Source organism: Impatiens glandulifera, chromosome 1, assembly GCF_907164915.1.
Source record: "Impatiens glandulifera chromosome 1, dImpGla2.1, whole genome shotgun sequence".
Taxonomy (NCBI): domain Eukaryota; kingdom Viridiplantae; phylum Streptophyta; class Magnoliopsida; order Ericales; family Balsaminaceae; genus Impatiens; species Impatiens glandulifera.
The window spans coordinates 27,645,237-27,671,501 of NC_061862.1; the positions used below are offsets into that span (position 1 = coordinate 27,645,237).

Here is a 26,265-nt window from a genome sequence, read left to right on the forward strand (position 1 = left end):
TTGATGACAGTTAGTTGAGTGTGTATAAAAATAATTTATTTGAGTTTTTAATTAGTTTTTTTATATTTAATTTTATTAAAATAAAATAAATTTATTTTATCTTATTTTATTTTTAAATAAATAAATAAAAACAAGATCAACCGACTCTGAAATCTGAATACATACACACCCGATTGATCGCACATCTAGATCTGATCCTGTAAATACACAATTTGAGAACTTGCTGCAGATCAATGAGTTTAGAGAGTGTGTGATGGAGGAAGGAGGAGAGAAAAGAAAGCAAAAGCTGAGGATAGTGTTAGTTCCATGGGTATTCCAAGGTCACATAAACCCAATGTTCTTGCTAGCTTCCATTCTCCATGAAAAGGGTTTCTCTATTACACTGGCCCACGCCGAATTCACCCCTATTGACCCTACTTCTCACCCGCACTTCTCCTTCATACCTCTCCCCGACGGATTCTCCGGCCCTGACGTCGGCATCTCTTTCGGATCATTCCTAAACTTCCATTCCGCTATCAACACCAAGATCGAGTCGCTCCTGCTCGACCGCTTGGGTCGGGAAATCGATGATGAATCCGGCGCCGAGAAGATTGCATGCATCATTTACGACACCATCTTCTGCAACGTCGAATCAGCCGCACATCGTCTTGGCATTCCAAGTGTTTCCCTGCATACCAGCAGCGCTACCTGCTTACGGGTTCATCTTAATTTACCAGATCTTCAATCTTACATCCCAATTCCAGATGGGTTTGGAGACGAAATAGCGCCTGGGCTTGATCCACTCAGATTCAAAGACTTGGACATCCTTCTCGCTCCGCATGTGCAAGAGATGCTACCATTCGTCGCCAAAACATCCAATGTCACCACGGCCGCCGCCGTCATTCTCAACACTGGCTCTTGTCTAGAGCAAGCCTCCCTTGAAGAAATCAAAAAGAAATGCGGCGGCGGTGGTGCTATACCCGTCTTCGCCCCGGGACCTCTCTTCAAACTTGCTCCTTCTGCCTCCGCCAGTTCATCCCTCTTGGAGGAGAACACCGACTGCCTGAAGTGGCTCGACAGACAAGCTCCCGACTCTGTTATCTACATCAGTATGGGGAGTCTGGTCAGGATAGAAACAGATGAATTTAAAGAGCTGGCTCACGCGCTGGCCGACTCCGAACAACCCTTCTTGTGGGTGGTTCGACCCGATTTGTTACAGGGAGAGGCTGGAACGACTGCGGCCGTGATTGAACGGTTACCGGAGAAAGTGAAACGAGTGATTTTGGAAGAGGAAAGAGGGATGGTTGTAGAATGGGCACCGCAAAAGGAGGTGCTGGCGCACAAGGCGGTTGGAGGGTTCTTGAGTCATTGCGGTTGGAGCTCGACTGTGGAGAGTATGGGCGAAGGGGTGCCGATGATTTGCAGGCCGGGTTTTGGAGATCAATGGGTGAATGCGAGGTATGTTAGCGCCGTTTGGGGGGCGGGTCTGGAATTGGGCGGCGGGAATCGGAAGGCGTTGGAGAGGGGGGAGATAGAGGCGGCGATCAAGAAGGTGATGAGTGGTAAATTAGGGGAGGAGATGAGGAAGAAGGCTGGAGATATGAAGTCGAAAATTGAATCCTCGATTGTCAAAGGAGGATCTTCTTACAATGATTTGGATTCTTTTGTCCAATTCATCTTGTCACTACAGCAGCCTAATTAGTTTTCCTAATCCAATCATATCATGTTTTTTCTCTTAACATATCTTGATGTTTGCTTATTATGAATAAATTTGTATGCTTTTAATTTCCAACCAAATATTTATTATCATTATTATTAATCATAGAAAACACGAGTAGAAGGAAGCATAAACATGAGTATAATTAGGAAAGAAGAAGGGTGTTGATGAATTGTTGATCGAGTTGAAGCTCCTTCATATCATCTTCATTCATATTAAGCCATACGTCAACTCCATCTCCAGACTCCGTTGGAATCATAAATGCAAAATTGCTGAAATCAAAGTGACCATAGCTAACCCAAATGGGCCTTCCCCACCCGAAGTCCGCATCATAATATGGGAACCTATTCATGCAGCTGAACATGAACATCGAAGTTCCTTCTTCGAAAGGATCTACCAACCCTTCAAAAAACAAGCTCGCGTCACCTTTCTCTAGCTTCTTTAGGTACTCGACGTCGAACTTCCTTATCGCCGCCCTCATCCTCCTCACAATGCCGTAACCCGAAGATCCATCCACTAGCTCTAAGTCCGGATGCACCACCACAAATTGACAAACGTTCCCGATGCACGAATCTAGCTTCAAACCCGGGTCGGCCTTGTTCCGGAGATTCACCATTTGAGTTATAAAGTATCTTCTACTCTGTTTTTTCCTGCTTTCGTAGAACCGGGTCCATATGAATGTTGATAGTGCCTCCGCACTGGTAGGGATCAGTTCGGGTCGGCCTTGCTCAGAATACTTGTCTTTTAGTGAAGATATGGATGCGCCACTGAATCGGAAAACCTTGGTGGTCACAACCACCTTCCTGCCTTCATTCTTGTTGTTTTCTTCATTAGCTCTGTTTTTGTTGGTTTCATCAATATCATTAATATCGGAGGAGGAGGAGTTGTTGTTGGTTCCGAACATTGATAGGTTGTCTAAGGGTGGGAATATAGAAGCGGAAATGGTGGTCGGAGGTGTTATCTCTTCTCCGCGTGCCAATCTCGCCCACGAGTTTATGAAATTGATAAAACAAAAAGCATCGCAGATGTTGTGGGACCAACTAACGCCCAAGGCCAAGCCACCGCACTTGAAGATGTTGGCTTGAACGCCCAAGAGCCTCTCGTCGTCATGGACGCCGGCCCCGGTGATCTCCGTTGAGAAAGGCAACAATGGACTGAGTTGTTGGGCATTTTTTTCGGCGATGACGTCTGTAATGCAGCGGTGGTCGATTACTACAGCTTGAGTAAACACGACGCCGGAATCGTTGCAGTCAATGAAGGAGGGATCGGTGGCGCGGCCTGCAAAGGGATAGAAAGAGGTGAGCACATCCGCGAGGGATCGTTTGAGACTGTCAATTCTTTCGGCGTTTGCGGCGATGGGATCGTTGTTCATGTTATTTGGCGGTGGCGGTGGGTAGTAATAAATGGTGGGCATGAATAACTTGGGATTGGTTTGGTCAATGAAGGAACGGTAGTGACGGCCAAGGTGGGATGGGGTCGGCGATGATGGCTTGATAGCCTCACTTGACTTCACCACTACTTCCATCATCGTATGTTGTCGAAGAAGAAGAAGAAAAAACAGTGATTCAAATTGAGAATTGTGAGTAATACTAACACCTTATCTATCCCAACAAAAAGAAGAATTCGAATATTCCAAAACTGAAAACTTCCTAAATCTATTTGTCACTTAGCTAGTTAACTTATAAGTTAGGATAGAATCGGTGTAATCAATAGAGACGGGATTTAACTATTGATGACAACTTCTAAAAATCGGTTCGATAGAAATCCGGTTATGGATTAATATTACTTTCTATTCTTCGTAAACCCTTACAAATTCTTGAAACGATTCAAGTGCGAAAATGTTTGAGAAAGAATTCTGAGTAATACTAACACCTTATCTATCCCAATCAGAAAGATTTCGAATATTCCAAAACTGAAAAACTTCCTAGATCTATTTGTCACTTAGCTAGTTAGCTTATAAGTTACTTAATGTTTTATTGTACATTGGAGCTTGTTTATTTTATTTTTGTTAAGACATGTGGAGTCAACTATGGCTGTCCTATTTGTTTTTTTTTTTTTTAAATTAAATTTGTTTTTTTTTCTCTCCTTCTTTCCATTCTTTCAATATTTTCAATCTTTCATTTATTTAAAATATCATTTTATCTTTACCAATTTTTTAAATTTTAAATTATTAAACCCTATTACTCAGTGGCATGTTCCGTAATTTTTAAGAATAGTAGAGACTTAAATGTCCCAAAACTCATTCTACCCAAATAAATTTATTCATATTTCATATAGGTTTTTTTGTCACTTTAACCCAAATAAACTAAAAAACCTAAATTTAGTGAAAGGTTTAAAGTTGAATCTAAATCTTTGGATCTCCATTATGAAATCATATATAACTTTATTATTTATTAACGGATGAGTAGACTCGATGTCATTGAATTATTATGTTTTTTTGGTAGATAGTTACACATTTTAGCATCGAATTCTTATTTATAAATGTTAAACTTTCGTGATTGTGTCCGTTTTGTTTATAGAATATGCGTCTGGTTCTGTGAGAAGATATAGAATTAAGTCGTGCAAATCATTCAAATCGGCCAAATTTCTTTCTCAAATAAGTGATTTATTTGCTCACAAATAATCATTAAAAACAATTTGTTTATTATCGTCAAAATATATATTATCTATATATATATAATGATGCTTAATTTTTAAAGTGTCCGGATTACCGGGTCGAGAGATGTGGTTAATTTGGATACTTGGGTCGAATTGTGGGTTGACCCGCCTTTAAATTTAAAAACGGTTAAAAATAAAATTAAAAATACTAGAGGTATGTTTCGAACTTGCAACCTAACAAAGCAAGTACAACTCTTTAACCAACTAGGCTACAAAGACTTTATATTTTAAATTCAACACCAAATTTGATAAACGCGGGACGTTTTAATATTAATATAAGTTCAACTTTTTAACTAACTAATCTATATATATATATAATGATGCTTAATTTTTAAAGTGTCCGGATTGCCGGGTCGAGAACTGTGGTTAATTTGGATACTTGGGTCGGATTGTGGGTTGACCCGCCTTTAAATTTAAAAACGGTTAAAAATAAAATTAAAAATGCTAGAGGTATGTTTCGAACTTGCAACCTAACAAAACAAGTACAACTCTTTAACCAACTAGGCTACAAAGACTTTATATTTTAAATTCAACACCAAATTTGATAAACGCGGGACGTTTTAATATTAATATAAGTTCAACTTTTTAACTAACTAATATATATATATATATAATGATGCTTAATTTTTAAAGTGTCCGGATTGCCGGGTTGAGAGCTGTGGTTAATTTGGATACTTGGGTCGGATTGTGGGTTGACCCGCCTTTAAATTTAAAAACGGTTAAAAATAAAATTAAAAATGCTAGAGGTATGTTTCGAACTTGCAACATAACAAAAAAAAACAACTCTTTAACCAACTAAGCTACAAAGACTTTATATTTTAAATTCAACACCAAATTTGATAAACGCGGGACGTTTTAATAATAATATAAGTTCAACTTTTTAACTAACTAATCTATATATATATATATATATAATGATGCTTAATTTTTAAAGTGTCTGGATTGCCGGGTCGAGAGTTGTGGTTAATTTGGATACTTGGGTCGGATTGTGGGTTGACCCGCCTTTAAATTTAAAAACGGTTAAAAATAAAATTAAAAATGCTAGAGGTATGTTTTGATTTGCAACCTAACAAAACAAATAGAACTCTTTAACCAACTAGGCTACAAAGACTTTATATTTTAAATTCAACACCAAATTTGATAAACGCGTGACGTTTTAATATTAATATAAGTTCAACTTTTTAACTAACTAATCTATATATATAATGATGCTTAATTTTTAAAGTGTCCGGATTGCCGGGTCGAGAGCTGTGGTTAATTTGGATACTTGGGTCGAATTGTGGGTTGACCCGCCTTTAAATTTAAAAACGGTTAAAAATAAAATTAAAAATGCTAGAGGTATGTTTCGAACTTGCAACCTAACAAAACAAATAGAACTCTTTAACCAACTAGGCTACAAAGACTTTATATTTTAAATTCAATACCAAATTTGATAAACGCGGAACGTTTTAATATTAATATAAGTTCAACTTTTTAACTAACTAATCTATATATATAATGATGCTTAATTTTTAAAGTGTCCGAATTGCCGGGTTGAGAGCTGTGGTTAATTATGATACTTGGGTCGGATTGTGGGTTGACCCGCCTTTAAATTTAAAAACGGTTAAAAATAAAATAAAAAATATTAGAGGTATGTTTCGAACTTGCAACATAACAAAACAAGAACAACTCTTTAACCAACTAGGCTACAAAGACTTTATATTTTAAATTCAACACCAAATTTGATAAACGCGGGACGTTTTAATATTAATATAAGTTCAACTTTTTAACTAACTAATCTATATATATAATGATGCTTAATTTTTAAAGTGTCCGGATTGCCGGGTCGAGAGCTATGGTTAATTTGGATACTTGGGTCGGATTGTGGTTAACCCACCTTTAAATTTAAAACAGTTAAAAATAAAATTAAAAATGCTAGATTTATATTATTAATCGTGCAAATACACTGGCTAAATGCTAGTTTCATTAAGATCATCAAAAATCTTAACTTCAAGAACAATTAGATTATTCTATTAAACTTAGTTATTTAGATCTCCAATCAGCATTTAGTTTTCCATGCTAACTTATAATAGGCTTATGTTTCAAAAGTTTCAAACTAAGTTAGTTTTCCATGCTAACTTATAATAGGCTTATGTTTCAAAAGTTTCAAACTAACTCGATAGATAGTGAAACACGCTTAATCCTAATTTAAGTATTGTATTTATAATTAATATATATAATAATAATAATTCAGTTAGTTGATTAATTTTCAAATTAATCTTAACTTATAACTTGTTCTTTAGTGATTATTTAATTAAATATTGAATTATTTATATTTAGTAAAAAGATGATATTAATAATTTATTATTTTAGAAAATATAAGGTATTTAATATTTTAATAAACTTATTGAGTTATTTTAACGATGAGGGTAATTAAATAATGTTTGATATAAAAACAAATTAACAAAAATCCTATGTGTTTAGCTAATTAATATTTGAGTTCAAATTATTCGAAACAAATCGAAATAATAATTCAAAAAAATTACTAATTATTTGTCATTACCAAAATTAAAAAATAATACAATCTCAACTAACTTTAAAAATCAATTCTTTGTTGTAAAATACAATATAAATACGGTTTGAATAAAATGTTATATTTACTCATTTTTCCATTTATACTCAATTATTTTAAACTTATGAGTTATCATATTTGTAATATTGTCTTACTTGTTTTTTTTTTGTTTTTTTGGTTAATTACATCTTCTTCTGGTTAGGTTTAGTTATTTAAATAATCCAAATTATATCTTTCATTTATTTTCTCTCTCATCAAATCACTATATTTATTAATTAAAATATTAAAATATTTTTTATTTAAAATTATTATATTTTTATTTTATTCTACGAGATTCTCAAACAATAAGTCAACTTAACCCTCTAATCTAGGCTTCTTTGATTGTGAGGTTTTAACTACATCTTTCACTTATTTTCTCTATCATCAAATCATTACATTTATTAATTAAAATATTAAAATATTTTTTATTTAAAATTATTATATTTTTATTAATTCTACGAGATTCTCAGACAATAATTAAAAAATAAGTCAACTTAACCCTGGAATGCAGGCTTCTTTGATTTTGAGGTTTTAGGATCTATATGTATTATTAAAATAAAAGTATATATTTTAATTAATAAATTAAATAATTTAAATTAGACCATGTGATGTGATTATTTGATTAGAGTTATTTGAAGTCTTTAATAGATTTTGGTTAAAATAATTATTTAAAAAATAAATTTAACTTTTTAATTGATTGATTGATTATATTGTCTTTTTATATTTATAATTTATAAAATAAAATAAAATAAAAATATATTAATTAATGAAGTAAGGTCTTGTTTGATTAATAGGTTTTTAGTTATTAAAGAGGTTTACCTAAAATTAGGGATGTAAATGAACCGAGCTACTCGCGAGCTATTCGAATCTCGGCTCGACAAAAAGTTCGTTCGAGCTCGTTCGTTAGTCTTAACGAGCCGAACTCAAGCTCGTTTAAAAGCTCGAAAATTTAAACGAGCCGAGCTTGAACTTCTCGATATTTGGCTCGTAAACTCACGAACATGTTCGTTTATAGGCTCGCTTATAAGCTCGCGAACAAGTTCGTTTATAAGCTCACGAACACGTTCGATTATAATATTGTTTAAATATAATTTGTAAATTATTAAAAAAAATAGTAATATATAAATATATATTATAATAATTAATATTATTACATGATTATATTTATATTAATATAATAATAACCTATAAAGCTATAATTAAACTTAGGATTAATAAATAGATATTTTTAAAATTCTTTTTTTTGTTCTGTAAGAGAACTCTTTAGAACTCTGTAGAAGGATCTCGATAGTTAGTCTTTAGTCTCTCATATTTCTCTCTTTCGTCTAGCCAAGTCTCTCATCTCTCTCACTCTACCGTCTAGCCAAGGTCGTCGGTCTATAAGGTTGCAGCACACCAAGGTTTCAACGCTCTTTTCTTTCTCTCTTTCGCCAAGTTCTCTCGTCTAAGCATTAGTGGAAAGTGGAAATCAGTGGTTACGAATCATCTTAGAGGTGAGATTTCATATTTTATAAGACCAGTTAAGTTTTGTGAAAAACAAAAACTTTAAATATTATTTTAGGTTTTATTTCTTAATTAGTATATTTGTTAAGGTTAGCTAGTGAGGTTTCAAAGTGTTTCAGATGTAGGGAGTTACAGCCTAAGGCTAGACAACAAAGAGGTGGTGACTGGTGACTGGTGAGAGGCTCATCCGGGCCACTTGCAACACCCAAACTTGAGAGGTTTTTCTAGGTTTAAGTCTCTATCTGAAATTGTTTTTACATTAAACCTCAGTGATTTGTTTTATATGCTTAAACTAAAAAAGTAGACACCCTTGTTTTGTTGATTTCATACTTATTCTTTCTGTTTTTTTAGTCTTTTGTTTTGTTAACTAGACCTAATGTGTTTTTATTTAAATATGATATTATTAATTGTTTTGGTGGATAAACGTCCATCTTATTAGTATATTTGTATCTTATTAGTATATTTGTATGTGTCTTTTCTTCAGTTTCTTTTATAGAACTATTTAATGAGTATATATATATGTTATTTCAGAATTCTCTTTTATAGAACTATTGAAATGGTTTTATTTTATAGTTTGAAGAATTCTCTTTTTTGGAATCTGTTGATTATGTTGTGTATTAAAATATTCTAATGAATATTCTACAATACTATACTCTATATTTCAGAAATTGAGTACAACACCAACTATGAAGAAGTTCAAGTTCAACCAAATGAAATTAATAACACTGAAGCTTCTCAAAACAAGGAGGTGACTGAACCTGATAAGGTGACTGAACCTGATAATGTTATAGAAAATTGTTCCATGTAAGTTGTTGTGCACATATCTTGAATCTCTTAGTACAAGATGGCATTTCAGAGATTCAAGATATAATTTCAAATGTGCGTGATAGTGTAAAACATATATCAGCTTCAGAGTCTCGAATTAGTATATTTAGTGAAATTGCAAGACAATTGCAATTATCTTCAAAAAAAACTTGTAATAAAAGAGATTAATTTGACTTAAAGTCTTGCAGTCAATGGTTGTGACTTCTCTAGTGTTAAGTATTTTTTTTATTTGGTAATTATATTATGAAATGAAAATAATGAATGTTAATGATGTGTTATATATGATGTAGGTATGTTGATTTTGTGATAGCAATCTATAATGGTAAGATGTTGCTGGAGGAGAGCAAAATGCTTTTGATAATATGCAGTGTTTTTGCCTTTTTTGAATTATACTGTAACTAAAGCAAAATGCTCTATCATATTGGATGATAGCAAAATACTTTTGATAATATTTTTGTGTTATGGCCTTTTTAGAAGTATTCTAAAATTAAAGCAAAATGCTTTATGTAATTATGTTATTGGCTAGTGTTATAGTTTTGAAGGTTTACTTCCACTAATTTGTTACTTTTATCATTTGAAAAGTATATTTATAATTATAATTTTAATGTTGCATTCATTTCATTGTTCAATTTATAAACGAGCTTTAAACGAGCTTTCTAAACGAGTTTTAAACGAGCCGAACAGGAGCGATTCGTGAGCTCAAATAAATCCATACGAGCCGAGCTCGAACTCGATTGTAAAAGCTCGAAACGAGCTCAAGCCGAGCTCGAGCATAATATTGTTATGCTCGGCTCGGCTCATTTACATCCCCACCTAAAAATCACTCTTTTTAATGAGGAGAGCTCTCAAATCCTACATGTTCCTCTCATAGAGGAAGGTTAAAACAATAAATTATTATTATTTTTTTAAAAGGAAAATTGACTTTATTTTTGCCACTTCAATATGAAAATATTAAATGAAAGAGGAAACATTACCAAATTTAGTAAATAGAAATATAAATATCAAAAGTTGTTCATTCTTTTCAGATATTACAAATATTAATATTTTTAATTAATTTTAAAACAATTTCAATATTAATTTTTTTAATTTTTTTTTTTCAATTTTCTTTCTCAAAACATAATCTCAATTGTAAGCACTAAAAATGTATCTATCCAATTTATAATATTAAATAATTATTTTAATTTATTTTCAAATAAATAAAATCAAAATAATTTATCCCAAAATCAAAAACATAATTAAACAATTAATTAAATTAATTATTTTAATAATTGAAATCTTATTAATTAAGAAAAATGGCCAAACAAAAAAAAAATAATTTGGGATAAATATTATACTCATTTTATCTTAAAATAATTTTAAAAAAAATTAATGGATTAAAATAAATAATTTAGAATGAAATGTGGTACCCATTTTATCCCCAAAAATTATTTATTTAACCCAAAAATATACAAAATAAAATAAAATAAATTGGCAAAAATATTTGTCATATTTATTTTAATATTTTATGTATTTTAAAAGATCAAAATTAAAGTCAAAAGGATGAAAGAGAAATCAATTCCAATAAACCTTTAAGTTTTAAAATAAAAATAACTATGTAATCGGGTGTAGCCGAAATATAGATTTATTGCTACAGTCGAAATCGGGTCCATTAGAAAGACGCTAGAATTGCATTCAACGCCCCAGACGCGCCCGCGTAACCCGCTACAACGGAAGGAGCATGCGCCCGCGAAACAGCGAACCAACTAACCGAGTGTTAGCTCCGTTAGCCAGAATGTAATGTAACGACCAAAACGCTGACATAACGCTAATGGACCGCTCCGCATCCCGTCCTCACCCGAAGTGACGTCGTTTCACGCCCCAATCATCTTCTTCGTCGCGATCGCCGTGGGAATAAGATCGAATTCAATCTTTGATTTTTCAAAGATAGAACTCAACCGTTAGTCCACCATTTTGACTAATTCTAAACGTAAAATGTTCACCCTACTTTGGTGATAATTTCCCCTACATCAATAGGCAGTGATCATGCTTATACCGGCAAGTTGATCCAAGAACAACCAAAATGCCAATAATGGCTTTTGGCTAATTCGATCCACTTGAACCCTCAAACTGACTTCGGGAAGTTATAAATGGCGTCCCTCAACAATTCCGAATCCAAGAGAGTCCATCTCTAACTTCAAATAAAAAATTACAGAAAATTTGTCATTAAAGTTTCAAGCTTCTAGATTTTTCAAAATTTTGTATCAGGCCTTAAAGTTTGGATCTAAGCATCCCCAAAGCTTCACTAAGGTCCAATGAGTGTTCTCCAATACTTGGTAAGGTTTCAATCACTCTTTAATTCATCCTTCTAGTTTGAATTTGAAGTTTTTATGTTTCGGTTTTCAAAAGTTTGTATGCTGCCAGGTTGTTAGATTTTATGATTGGAAATCGATCATAGGATCATTTCCAAGCTTTCTGTTTATGTAATTAATCCTAATTTAAGTATTGTATTTATAATTAATATATATAATAATAATAATTCAGTTAGTTGATTAATTTTCAAATTAATCTTAACTTATAACTTGTTCTTTAGTGATTATTTAATTAAATATTGAATTATTTATATTTAGTAAAAAGATGATATTAATAATTTATTATTTTAGAAAATATAAGGTATTTAATATTTTAATAAACTTATTGAGTTATTTTAACGATGAGGGTAATTAAATAATGTTTGATATAAAAACAAATTAACAAAAATCTTATGTGTTTAGCTAATTAATATTTGAGTTCAAATTATTCGAAACAAATCGAAATAATAATTCAAAAAAATTACTAATTATTTGTCATTACCAAAATTAAAAAATAATACAATCTCAACTAACTTTAAAAACCAATTCTTTGTTGTAAAATACAATATAAATACGGTTTAAATAAAATGTTATATTTACTCATTTTTTCATTTATACTCAATTATTTTAAACTTATGAGTTATCATATTTGTAATATTGTCTTACTTGTTTTTTTTTTTTTGTTTTTTTTGGTTAATTACATCTTCTTCTGGTTAGGTTTAGTTATTTAAATAATCCAAATTATATCTTTCACTTATTTTCTCTATCATCAAATCACTATATTTATTAATTAAAATATTAAAATATTTTTTATTTAAAATTATTATATTTTTATTAATTCTACGAGATTCTCAGACAATAATTAAAAAATAAGTCAACTTAACCCTGGAATGCAGGCTTCTTTGATTTTGAGGTTTTAGGATCTATATGTATTATTAAAATAAAAGTATATATTTTAATTAATAAATTAAATAATTTAAATTAGACCATGTGATGTGATTATTTGATTAGAGTTATTTGAAGTCTTTAATAGATTTTGGTTAAAATAATTATTTAAAAAATAAATTTAACTTTTTAATTGATTGATTGATTATATTGTCTTTTTATATTTATAATTTATAAAATAAAATAAAAATATATTAATTAATGAAGTAAGGTCTTGTTTGATTAATAGGTTTTTAGTTATTAAAGAGGTTTACCTAAAATTAGGGATGTAAATGAACCGAGCTACTCGCGAGCTATTCGAATCTCGGCTCGACAAAAAGTTCGTTCGAGCTCGTTCGTTAGTCTTAACGAGCCGAACTCAAGCTCGTTTAAAAGCTCGAAAATTTAAACGAGCCGAGCTTGAACTTCTCGATATTCGGCTCGTAAACTCACGAACATGTTCGTTTATAGGCTCGCTTATAAGCTCGCGAACAAGTTCGTTTATAGGCTCACGAACACGTTCGATTATAATATTGTTTAAATATAATTTGTAAATTATTAAAAAAAATAGTAATATATAAATATATATTATAATAATTAATATTATTACATGATTATATTTATATTAATATAATAATAACCTATAAAGCTATAATTAAACTTAGGATTAATAAATAGATATTTTTAAAATTCTTTTTTTTGTTCTGTAAGAGAACTCTTTAGAACTCTGTAGAAGGATCTCGATAGTTAGTCTTTAGTCTCTCATATTTCTCTCTTTCGTCTAGCCAAGTCTCTCATCTCTCTCACTCTACCGTCTAGCCAAGGTCGTCGGTCTATAAGGTTGCAGCACACCAAGGTTTCAACGCTCTTTTCTTTCTCTCTTTCGCCAAGTTCTCTCGTCTAAGCATTAGTGGAAAGTGGAAATCAGTGGTTACGAATCATCTTAGAGGTGAGATTTCATATTTTATAAGACCAGTTATGTTTTGTGAAAAACAAAAACTTTAAATATTATTTTAGGTTTTATTTCTTAATTAGTATATTTGTTAGGGTTAGCTAGTGATGTTTCAAAGTGTTTCAGATGTAGGGAGTTTCAGCCTAACGCTAGACAACAAAGAGGTGGTGACTGGTGACTGGTGAGAGGCTCATTCGGGCCACTTGCAACACCCAAACTTGAGAGGTTTTTCTAGGTTTAAGTCTCTATCTGAAATTGTTTTTACATTAAACCTCAGTGATTTGTTTTATATGCTTAAACTAAAAAAGTAGACACCCTTGTTTTGTTGATTTCATACTTATTCTTTCTGTTTTTTTAGTCTTTTGTTTTGTTAACAAGACCTAATGTGTTTTTATTTAAATATGATATTATTAATTGTTTTGGTGGATAAACGTCCATCTTATTAGTATATTTGTATCTTATTAGTATATTTGTATGTGTCTTTTCTTCAGTTTCTTTTATAGAACTATTTAATGAGTATATATATATATATGTTATTTCAGAATTCTCTTTTATAGAACTATTGAAATGGTTTTATTTTATAGTTTGAAGAATTCTCTTTTTTGGAATCTGTTGATTATGTTGTGTATTAAAATATTCTAATGAATATTCTACAATACTATACTCTGTATTTCAGAAATTGAGTACAACACCAACTATGAAGAAGTTCAAGTTCAACCAAATGAAATTAATAACACTGAAGCTTCTCAAAACAAGGAGGTGACTGAACCTGATAAGGTGACTGAACCTGATAATGTTATAGAAAATTGTTCCATGTAAGTTGTTGTGCACATATCTTGAATCTCTTAGTACAAGATGGCATTTCAGAGATTCAAGATATAATTTCAAATGTGCGTGATAGTGTAAAACATATATCATCTTCAGAGTCCCGAATTAGTATATTTAGTGAAATTGCAAGACAATTGCAATTATCTTCAAAAAAAACTTGTAATAAAAGAGATTAATTTGACTTAAAGCCTTGCAGTCAATGGTTGTGACTTCTCTAGTGTTAAGTATTTTTTTTATTTGGTAATTATATTATGAAATGAAAATAATGAATGTTAATGATGTGTTATATATGATGTAGGTATGTTGATTTTGTGATAGCAATCTATAATGGTAAGATGTTGCTGGAGGAGAGCAAAATGCTTTTGATAATATGCAGTGTTTTTGCCTTTTTTGAATTATACTGTAACTAAAGCAAAATGCTCTATCATATTGGATGATAGCAAAATACTTTTGATAATATTTTTGTGTTATGGCCTTTTTAGAAGTATTCTAAAACTAAAGAAAAATGCTTTATGTAATTATGTTATTGGCTAGTGTTATAGTTTTGAAGGTTTACTTCCACTAATTTGTTACTTTTATCATTTGAAAAGTATATTTATAATTATAATTTTAATGTTGCATTCATTTCATTATTCAATTTATAAACGAGCTTTAAACGAGCTCTTAACGAGCTTTAAACGAGCTTTCTAAACGAGTTTTAAACGAGCCGAACAGGAGCGATTCGTGAGCTCAAATAAATCTATACGAGCCGAGCTCGAACTCGATTGTAAAAGCTCGAAACGAGCTCAAGCCGAGCTCGAGCATAATATTGTTATGCTCGGCTCGGCTCATTTACATCCCCACCTAAAAATCACTCTTTTTAATGAGGAGAGCTCTCAAATCCTACATGTTCCTCTCATAGAGGAAGGTTAAAACAATAAATTATTATTATTATTTTAAAAGGAAAATTGACTTTATTTTTGCCACTTCAATATGAAAATATTAAATGAAAGAGGAAACATTACCAAATTTAGTAAATAGAAATATAAATATCAAAAGTTGTTCATTCTTTTCAGATATTACAAATATTAATATTTTTAATTAATTTTAAAACAATTTCAATATTAATTTTTTTAATTTTTTTTTTCAATTTTCTTTCTCAAAACATAATCTCAATTGTAAGCACTAAAAATGTATCTATCCAATTTATAATATTAAATAATTATTTTAATTTATTTTCAAATAAATAAAATCAAAATAATTTATCCCAAAATCAAAAACATAATTAAACAATTAATTAAATTAATTATTTTAATAATTGAAATCTTATTAATTAAGAAAAATGGCCAAACAAAAAAAAAATAATTTGGGATAAATATTATACTCATTTTATCTTAAAATAATTTTAAAAAAAATTAATGGATTAAAATAAATAATTTAGAATGAAATGTGGTACCCATTTTATCCCCAAAAATTATTTATTTAACCCAAAAATATACAAAATAAAATAAAATAAATTGGCAAAAATATTTGTCATATTTATTTTAATATTTTATGTATTTTAAAAGATCAAAATTAAAGTCAAAAGGATGAAAGAGAAATCAATTCCAATAAACCTTTAAGTTTTAAAATAAAAATAACTATGTAATCGGGTGTAGCCGAAATATAGATTTATTGCTACAGTCGAAATCGGGTCCATTAGAAAGACGCTAGAATTGCATTCAACGCCCCAGACGCGCCCGCGTAACCCGCTACAACGGAAGGAGCGTGCGCCCGCGAAACAGCGAACCAACTAACTGAGTGTTAGCTCCGTTAGCCAGAATGTAATGTAACGACCAAAACGCTGACATAACGCTAATGGACCGCTCCGCATCCCGTCCTCACCCGAAGTGACGTCGTTTCACGCCCCAATCATCTTCTTCGTCGCGATCGCCGTGGGAATAAGATCGAATTCAATCTTTGATTTTTCAAAGATAGAACTCAACCGTTAGTCCACCATTTTGACTAATTCTAAACGTAAAATGTTCACCCTACTTTGGTGATAATTTCCCCTACATCAATAGGCAGTGATCATGCTTATACCGGCAAGTTGATCCAAGAACAACCAAAATGCCAGTAATGGCTTTTGGCTAATTCGATCCACTTGAACCCTCAAACTGACTTCGGGAAGCTATAAATGGCGTCCCTCAACAATTCCGAATCCAAGAGAATCCATCTCTAACTTCAAATAAAAAATTACAGAAAATTTGTCATTAAAGTTTCAAGCTTCTAGATTTTTCAAAATTTTGTATCAGGCCTTAAAGTTTGGATCTAAGCATCCCCAAAGCTTCACTAAGGTCCAATGAGTGTTCTCCAATACTTGGTAAGGTTCCAATCACTCTTTAATTCATCCTTCTAGTTTGAATTTGAAGTTTTTATGTTTCAGTTTTCAAAAGTTTGTATGCTGCCAGGTTGTTAGATTTTATGATTGGAAATCGATCATAGGATCATTTCCAAGCTTTCTGTTTATGTTAGAATCAATTAATCGATCTTAAATAGAAGAACGCAAATTTGAATTTAAAATTTTCAAAAATCGGGTTTGCTGTTCTTGGGTCAATTCTCAAGAACAGTTGCTCAGAAATCTTTCCAACACGATTCTAATGATGTTGGGCAACTATTTGGATCATGTTTGATCATTCTCAATCATGTTTGATCAAAATCAAAATTTTTAAATAAATGGAAAATTTTGAGTTCTTGAATTGGTCAAACTGAACAACCAGTGTTCATATTTTGGTACCAATCAAGTATAAGGAATCTATTAACTAGTTCCTTACACTTCAAAACAACTTTAAAACCAAAAACCTGTTTTTTGGCTACAAACTGTTTAGAATGAATTGATCACCACCCATGTTGATTGATGTCTTGGGATGATGTTCTAAATATTCATGGTAGCTTTGTGAAGCTACCCAGGCCCTATGAATGAAGAATCCAAGCTTCTATCAAATTGCAAAACCTGCAATTTTTATGTTCTTGAGGACCGAGCGGTCCGACCGAAAAATTCTAACCCAAGACTAAGGCGTATGACCGAATATTGACTAGGATCGAGTGGTCCGACCAATGTTCTTCAGCTAGGACCAAGAGGTCTGACCGATGATTTTTACATCCGATAGAGAAATCAAACCTAGGACCAAGGAATCTCGAACCCGACCGAGAATTCTCAAACCCATGACCAATGATTTCCACCTAGGACCGAGTCGTCCGACCGAGAATTCGAACACCCGACCAAGAATTATAGCCAATGATCGATAGTCCTTAGCACCTCGACCGAGGCTTTTCAGCTAGGACTGATGGGTCTAACTAAGGGTCCCAAGCCTCAACCGATAAAAATGAACTCAAGGCCTAGGACACCGGTTCTAAGGCCCGTTTGGTTCCCATTTTCAAAATCTAAAATTATTTTTGTAATTTTGGAACCCCAACCATTTTCTAAAAATCTCAAAAAATTAGAAAATGATTTCAAAATATTTTTGGGATATTTCCACAAATTATATTTTGACAAAAGATCATTTAGAATTTATGTTTAAACTCTAATGCCTCTAAATGACTGATGTTCTTCAGATATTTTCCTCCTTAGTCATCAACTGAAATAGATACCAACATTTAAATATTGTTGTTACAATATTTTAAATAACGCTAAAACATATGTATGCCTAGGACCAGTAGAATACTTGGTTAAAACTAAAACGTTATACAACCGATTTTCAAAAACCAAATTTATAAAGTAGAGATCGTTTTAAACGGGTACAGAAGATATAACGCAAAAGTCATTTCTCGAGTATCCACAAATTGGAACCAAAATGAAACTCTGTCTAAGTTACGTTTGTACACACAAGTCTTTTTATTGATTTTCGAAAATTAATTGGCGACTCTGTCTTTAAATAAATAATCTTTTAAATTAATTATTTTTAATTAATTTAAAGAACGAATTTTTTGAAAAATCAAATTGTGATTTGATTATTTAAATTTCTGGATTATTCAAATTTGAACCTCAAATTAATTATGTTTAATTAATTTCAAAAGCTCTCAAGAATCATTCAAAATCTCTTAAAGTAATATTTTATTTTTAAAAATGATTCCTAACACGGCAACCAATGTTGAAATTATCGAAGTTCGACCTCTCTAGATACACTCCTCTCGCACGAAAGCTTTTTTGGGTTACATTAACAAATTGTTTCAATAATATTTTATTTGATTAATTTATTATTTTTTTCTAATTAAGTAGAACCACACGTTTATCTTTTTATTACTCTACCAAAGGACATTTATTATCTTTTTTATTACTCTAGAAAATATAATATATATTTTAAAACATATATATTTATATATTTTATTATTTAATTAATTATATAACTTTCTCTATTATTACTCTAAAAATATAAATTAAACATTATGCCATTTACTCTTAAAATATATACATAAATATATTAATTGATTTATAATATATATTTATTAATTAATTTAATAATTAATAATACTATATTTTTGATTAAACATAAATTAAACATTATGTCATTTACTCTTAAAATATATACATAAATATATTAATTAATTTATAATATATATTTATTAATTAATTAAATAATTAATAATACTATATTTTTGAAAAATTTAAAATTTTTGGGGCCCTTAAAAAGTGGGAGCCCTATACAATTGCATAGGTTGCTTTATCTTGTGACGAGACCTACATAAACCCTATGTTTTTACTAGCTTCCATCCTTCATGAAAAAAGTTTTTCTATTACACTTGCTCACGCCGAATGCACCCCTCTTGACCCCTTCTTCTCACCCCGACTTCTCCTTCATACATCTCCCCGTCGACTTTTCTGGCTCTAACGTTGGCAGCTCTTTCAGATCATTAATGGACTTCCATTTTGCTATCGACAATAAGATCAACAACAAGATCGAGTCGCTCTTGCTCGACTGCTTGGGTCGGGAAATCGATGATGAATTTGTTGGTTTTTTGTTTGGACTCCCAGTTTTGAAAAAGGCCCTAAAGTAGTTCAAGTTCACTTTAAATTCATTAAGGATAATACAATATTTTAAATGGTTAGGTTATATATCTAATAGTTAAAATAAGAAGAGAGATAGAGAAAGAAAATATAACAAATTTTCGCCTAGTCTGACAATACTAAACAAACTGACGATTAGAGATTTAAACGGAGTTTGGTTGAGCTGAAATTATGTCAAGAGGTTAGTAACTCAATCATCTGCAATTTTTAATGGTCGGATCAAGGTTTGGACGTCTCGAAGTTTGATTTTCTGTGACTTAAAGTTTCTACCTAGTTTGAGTTTTATTTTACTCATTTGGGACCAAAAAGTTTGTATCTTTTTGGTTATGCCCTTATAGTTCTTTTGTGCTATTAAAGGTTGTTATACCTTGATTGTATATACCAAACATTTGATTATAGTGAAGCTTGATTTAGGCGTAAAGTTTTGTGATTTATTCCTTAAGTTGAGGAGTTTTTCAAGTAACATATCATGTGTTCATTGTGTTATATAATTCTATTTTTATTTGTGTTTTATTTGCTCATAAGTTTTCAATCAAGTAGGGATCGAATATAAGTTTTCTCAACAAGTGATATTAGTGTCTAGGCTCGATCCATTCAGATTCAAAGACTTGGACATCCTTCTCGCACCGCATTGGCTAGAGATTCTCCCATTCGTGGCCAAAACATCCAATGTCACCACGCCCACTATCATCACTCTCAACACTAATTCTTGTCTAGAGCATGTTAAAACATTTTAAAGCTATGTTCATGAACCTTCAAAATCCCCTTATATATGTTTCTAATTCTTATGAAACTATAAAATTCACTGTTCTTGGTTGAATATACAAAATAAATTGAATAGCAGAAGCATACCTGAATCCTTAGCCATAACTTGATAAATGGTATGATCTTTCACTTGTAGAGTTTCCTTAGTTCTTTAACCTCTCTATTGATGGGGATACAAAGAGTTTTTTTTGGAAGAAGATATATTTTCTCTTTCTCTTTCTCTCTTTCTATGTCTTTTTCTCTACAAATGGGGACCATAACGGACTAGTTAGTTATAATGATTTTTGCTAACTTTTAATTTGGCCCCTCATCAAATTAAAAGATATGCATATAGTATCCACAATATTTATTGTGGATAAATTATGCCCTTAAGTCAAAGTCATTATTTCACAATTAAACCACACAATTTTTGACTTATTATAGTTGATAACCATATATATTCACTTAATTATATGGGTATCCCAAAATTCTTACAAAGCAAGTCTCCCTTAAATAAAAAAATATATATATATGGCGGTGGTGTATTCTTCTTCGCCTTCGCCCCGAGTCCTTTCTCTAACAGTTCATCCCTCTTGGAGGAGAACACAACTGCCTGAGATGGCTCAATAGACAAGCTTTCGACTCAATTAAGGATAGACAGATGAATTTGAAGAGTTGGCTCACGCATTGGACGACTCTGAACAACCTGAAGGGTGGTTTGACCTGATAGCTCCAATCCTTTTCTATCGCCTGTGTCACCGGCTAAGTCGATGTCAGTAAAACTAACGAGTTCTTCAACTTCTCGTCCTCTTCTTAACTGAATCTCATAGTTCATCATTCCCTTCATGTAACGAAGAATGTGTTTTAATGTTTGTTGATGTAAAGTTGTAGGATACTCCATGTATCGACTCACTATGGCAACTGCATAAGAGATATTGGGTCGAGTGTGCGTCAAGTACCTGAGACACCCAACGATGCACATATACTCCTTCGGATCCACTAAGCTTCATTCCACATCCTTTCCGAGCAGCAACTTTTCTTCCATCGGATACTTGCTCGAGTTACAATCCTCCATTGCAAACTATTTCAACACCTTCTTCACATAAGTTGTCTGCTTCATCTTGATTCTATTTTTCTTTTGGTCCACCTCGATACCAATGCAGTACAAGAGTAGCCCAGGATCACTCATTTCAAACTCCTTCATCATCTGGTTTTGAACTCCTCAACGCCCTTGCTGCTTGATCCTGTCATGATCAAGTCGACGACATATACTCCAACAATGAATACTTCTTCTCCATGATTTCTCGTGTACACAACTTGCTCTTGATAACATTTCATGAAGTCAAGACTCATCATTCTCTTGTTGAGATAAGTGTTCAACGCCCTTGGTGTTTGACGTAGTCCATAGAGAGTCTTGTATAACTTGTACACCTTGTGCTCTTTATTTTTGACGATGAAGCCTTCAGGTTGAGAAATATAGACTTATTCTTCGATATCACCATTGAAAAATGTTGATTTGACATCCAAGTGGTGAATCTCTCATCCACGGTGAGTTGCGATAGCAAGAATTAACTTGATTGTGTCAAGTGCAAATGTCTCCTCAAATTCAACGCCTTGCTTTTGCATGTAGTCTTTCGCTACCAATCTCACTTTGTGTTTGAGCATGTTGTCTTCGTTGTCTCTTTTCAACTTGAAAACCCACTTTAACCCGATGGCCTTGTGACTGGGTGGTAAGTTAGTAAGCTCTCATGTCTTGTTTTTCTTGATGGACTCGAGCTCTTTCTTCATGGACTCATACCACGACTCTTCAGCTACCAGCTACCACCTCGTGATATGTTCTTGACTCGTCGGTGGTGAGAAACAAAAATTCATCACGATCCATCTCTACTAGTTGTGCCTCCACATAAACATCTCGTAGGATTCTGAACTCCACAGAATTTTGTACGAGCTTGTTGTTGTTGTTGTTGTACCACTCTCACTTTTTCTCCTCCTCGAACACGAGATCTTTACTCACACGGATTTTCTCACAAGCTGGATCAAGAAACATGTGTGTCTTTCATTCGTCTTCCAACTTCACATTTCTAGTAATTTTCTCGCCGAGCTCATTGAGCTTCTCTCGATGGTCCGTCATATGGTTGCTTGCTCCATTTAGGGGTGTTTATCGGTTCAGTTTTTTGGTTATTCGAGTTCATCGATTCTGTTTATTCGAATTTTTATTTTTTTAGAAAATTCGAAAACTGAACCGAATTCCATTTTTTTATTTTCTGGAATAAATGAGAACTAGCATAACTTAAAATCAATTGCACCAGCCAAGAATTGAACCCGGGTCTATACCGTGGCAGGGTACTATTCTACCACTAGACCACTAGTGCTTTTTTTCCTTTTATTATTAAATTTTGAATTCAAAATATTCTAATTTGATTATTTTGAACTTTTTCTAAAGCTAAGTTTGGAAGAATAAATAATAAACAATGAATTCGGTTTTCGGTTTGGTTTTTGAGTTGAAACCCAAACTCAAAAACCAATTCGAAAACCATATTTGAATTCGAATTGGTTTGGATATAGATTCAAAAACCGAAAATGAAATTTGAATTCGGTTTATTCGAATTCGGTTTATTCGAACTCGGTGAATTCGAATTCGGTCGGATATTCAGTTCAAACCAAATATTGAACACCCCTAGCTCTATTGTCAAGGTACCACACATCGGTGTGATTACACTCATCGCCACTTGCGAGGAGTTTCTCCATGATTTTCTCTTCAATGAGCAACACCACTTTTGGTTCCTCCATGGACGGTTCTTGCACGAAATCTTCAAGTTTTGTCTCATCGTCTCCGAGAAAAGCATTTGTCACTCTCTCAGCAAACATTAATTATGGCTCCTCATCATAAAAGCTAGTGAGGTTTGCTTCGATATCAATGTTCTGATAGTAAATATTTGCTCTGATACCAAATGTTGGTTATGATTATTGGATCTTCTAAGAACAATTATAAAAAAATGAAACTCTAGAAAATAGAGGAAGGACAATAAGATTTGTTGAAGATGAAATTTTTTTAAGAGACTTAAGTATTGTATATCAACCTTTACAAACAACCCTTATAAAGTAGTAATTAGCCTAGAAACCTAAATTACTTATACATACAAGCCCAAGCCCATTAATAATTAAATAAGTCATAATTGCATAAAAGACAATAAAGGCCAACAACTTTCAATTTTCTGACAATCAATGCTTAAACTCACAATCTCTCCCATAAGCTTGATTTTGTTCGAGATTCTTCACGCCGAGCAGCTCTCGCATCTCCGCGAATTTGACTCTTGATGGCCTTGGTGAGAATGTATGCACGTTGCTCTCTAGTGCTTACAAACTCTACAACGATATGTCGGTTCTCGAAACATTCACGGATGAAATGGAACCGAGTGTCGATGTGTTTGTTGTGTCCATGAAACATTGGGTTCTTCATTAATGCTGTTGCGGACTTGTTGTCAACATAGAGGGTTACCGGCCTTTGCTCGCATCCGAGCACCTCGCTCAACAAGTTTCTCAGTCAAAGTCCTTAGCACAACGCTGTAGTAGTTGCCATAAATTCCGCCTCACATTAATATAAATTAACAGTTCGCTGCTTCTGAGATTGTCAGGTGATTAGATTCTCATTGAGATAAAACACCATCCCTCTAGTACTTTTTATGTCGTTTGCGTCACCGGCTAAGTCGCTGTCAATAAAACCAATGAGTTCTTCAACTTCTCGTCCTCTTCTTAACTGAATCGCATAGCTCGTCGTTCCCTTCACGTAAGGAATAATGTGTTTTATTGTCTGTTGGTGTAGAGTGGTAAGTTACTCCATGTACCGACTAACTATGTCAACTACATAAGAGATATCGGATTGAGTGTGCGTCAAGCATCTGAGACACACGATGATACGGCTATACTCATTTGGATCCACTATTTCCATATTTCCATTATCTAGAATTGGATTTAGTAGCTACCATATTTCCATTGGGTTACGGTTAGTTAAGTACAACTATTGACATCCTTAATTTCAATGTTGCATTTATAATTAATATATATAATAATAATAATAATGCATTTTTATTAATAATCGTAGTCTAAACATGAATGGTACGAGGAATAAACATAAAAAAAAAAGATGAGTGGAATCAGAGGTAGGTGGAGAGTGGTAATTAGGAGATAACGTTGAGAAATTGTTGATCGAGTTGAAGCTCCTTCATATCATCTTCCTTCATATTGAGCCAAAGCTCAACTCCATCTCCAGACTCCGTAGGAAACATAAATGCTAAATTGCTGAAATCAATGTGACCGGAGCTAACCCAAATGGGTCTTCCCCACCCGAAGTCCGCATCATAATATGGCAACCTATTAGTGCTGCTAAACACGAATATCGAAGTTCCTTCTTTGAACGAATCCAACAACCCCTCAAAAAACAAGCTCGCATCACCTTTCTGTAGCTTCTTTACGTACTCGCCGTCGAACTTCCTTATCGCCGCCCTCATCCTCCTCACAATGCCGTAACCCGAAGATCCATCTACTAGCTCTAAGTCCGGATGCACCACCACAGACTGGACCATGTTCCCGATGCACGAATCTAGCTTCAAACCCGGGTCGGCCTTCTTCCGGAGATTCACCATTTGAGTTATAACGTATCTGCTACTCTGTTTTTTCTTGGTTTCGTAGAAACGTGTCCATATGAATGTTGATAAGGCCTCCACACTGGTCGGGATTAGATCAGGCGGCTCAGAATACTTGTCTTTTAGTGAAGATATGGATGCGTCACTGAATCGGAAAACCTTGGTCACAACCACCTTCTTGCCTTCATTCTTGTTGTTTTCATCATCATTAATATCGGAGGAGGAGGAGTTGTTGTTGTTTCCGAACATTGGTAGGTTGTTTACGGGTGGGAATATAGAAGCGGAAATGGTGGTCGGAGGAGTTATCTCTTCTCCGCGTGCCAATCTCGCCCAGGAGTTTACGAAATTGACAAAACAAAAAGCATCGCAGATGCTGTGGGACCGACTAAATCCTATGGCCAACCCCCCGCACTTGAAAATGTTGACTTGAACGCCCAAGAGCCTCTCGTCGTCATGGACGCCGCCGGTGATCCCCGTCAAGAAAGGCAAGAATCGATTGAGTTGTTCTGCGTTTTTATCGGCGATGACGTCGTTGACGGAGCGGTTGAGTACTATAGATTGGGTAAACTCGACGCCGGAATCGTCGCAGTCAATGAAGGAGGGATCGGTGGCTCGGCCTGCAAAGGGATAGAAAGAGGTGAGCACATCCGCGAGGGATCGCTTGAGAAGGTCAATTCTTCCGGCGTTTGCGGCGATGGGATCGTTGTTCATGTTATTCGGCGGTGGCGGTGGGTAGTAGTAAATGGTGGGCATGAAGAATTTGGGATTGGTTTGGTCGATGAAGGAGCGGTAGTGGCGGCGAAAGTGAGATGGCGTCGGCGATGAGGGCTTGATAACCTCACTTGACTTCATCACTACTTCCATCGTCCTGTTTCTGGAAGAAGAAAGAGAAGGAGACGGATCTAGTCTATTCTAGATATAGAGAGAGAGATCAAGTTAATCTAAATCATGTGATTAAGTTGTGAATGTGCTGTACTAACACTTTATTTATGCCCTAAAAACCTCTCTACTTTACAATAGTTTAGGGCAAACATAACTGCGACCTTTTTATTCTCATCCTTTTTATTAGGTGGGCCTCCATGATTTTTTTGCAAAGTCTAAAGTCTAGTCCTAGGATGGTTGAAGCTAATATAAGTGGAATCAAGTCTTTATCCCCTAATCTAAGTAGGTTAGTTGTTGTTAGAATATAATATAATATATATGTAAGATATTATCACAATATTATATATAATGTGATAATATTATTATTATATTATATTATTATTATACTATATTATATTAATTTTCATATAAGTTCAATGTAATGTCTATATAATATACATAACTTTATATTACTATACATAACATTCTAATACAATATTTCTACTCTATATTCTAACATGGTATCAGAGCCTTGTTATCGTTCTTGAGTCAATTAAGTGATAGTTTTCCGCTGCCTCCATCAATGGTTACTTTAGTCATTGATGGAGAGATTTAATAATGCTTTATTAATTATTATTAGTATATCTTAATAATATTTTCTTCTTTAAAATAATTATGTTGATATTCTTAC

The 26,265-nt window shown here is 33.0% G+C and overlaps 3 protein-coding genes across 3 annotated transcripts; 1 reads left to right on the forward strand and 2 right to left on the reverse strand.

Moving 5' to 3' along the window:
• Positions 1–212: 212 nt before the first annotated feature.
• On the forward strand, positions 213–1,771 carry LOC124921899 (UDP-glucose iridoid glucosyltransferase-like). The gene has a single exon (XM_047462599.1). It carries the CDS (start codon positions 254–256, stop codon positions 1,679–1,681), a length of 1,428 nt encoding a protein of 475 aa, XP_047318555.1. The 5' UTR covers positions 213–253; the 3' UTR covers positions 1,682–1,771.
• Positions 1,772–1,841: 70 nt separating this feature from the next.
• LOC124922248 (stemmadenine O-acetyltransferase-like) lies at positions 1,842–3,221 on the reverse strand. Its single transcript, XM_047462984.1, has one exon. It carries the CDS (start codon positions 3,219–3,221, stop codon positions 1,842–1,844), a length of 1,380 nt encoding a protein of 459 aa, XP_047318940.1.
• A 21,003-nt stretch (positions 3,222–24,224) lies between these two features.
• Positions 24,225–25,577, reverse strand: LOC124922267 (stemmadenine O-acetyltransferase-like). The gene has a single exon (XM_047463005.1). It carries the CDS (start codon positions 25,575–25,577, stop codon positions 24,249–24,251), a length of 1,329 nt encoding a protein of 442 aa, XP_047318961.1. The 3' UTR covers positions 24,225–24,248.
• Between the last annotated feature and the right edge of the window lie 688 nt (positions 25,578–26,265).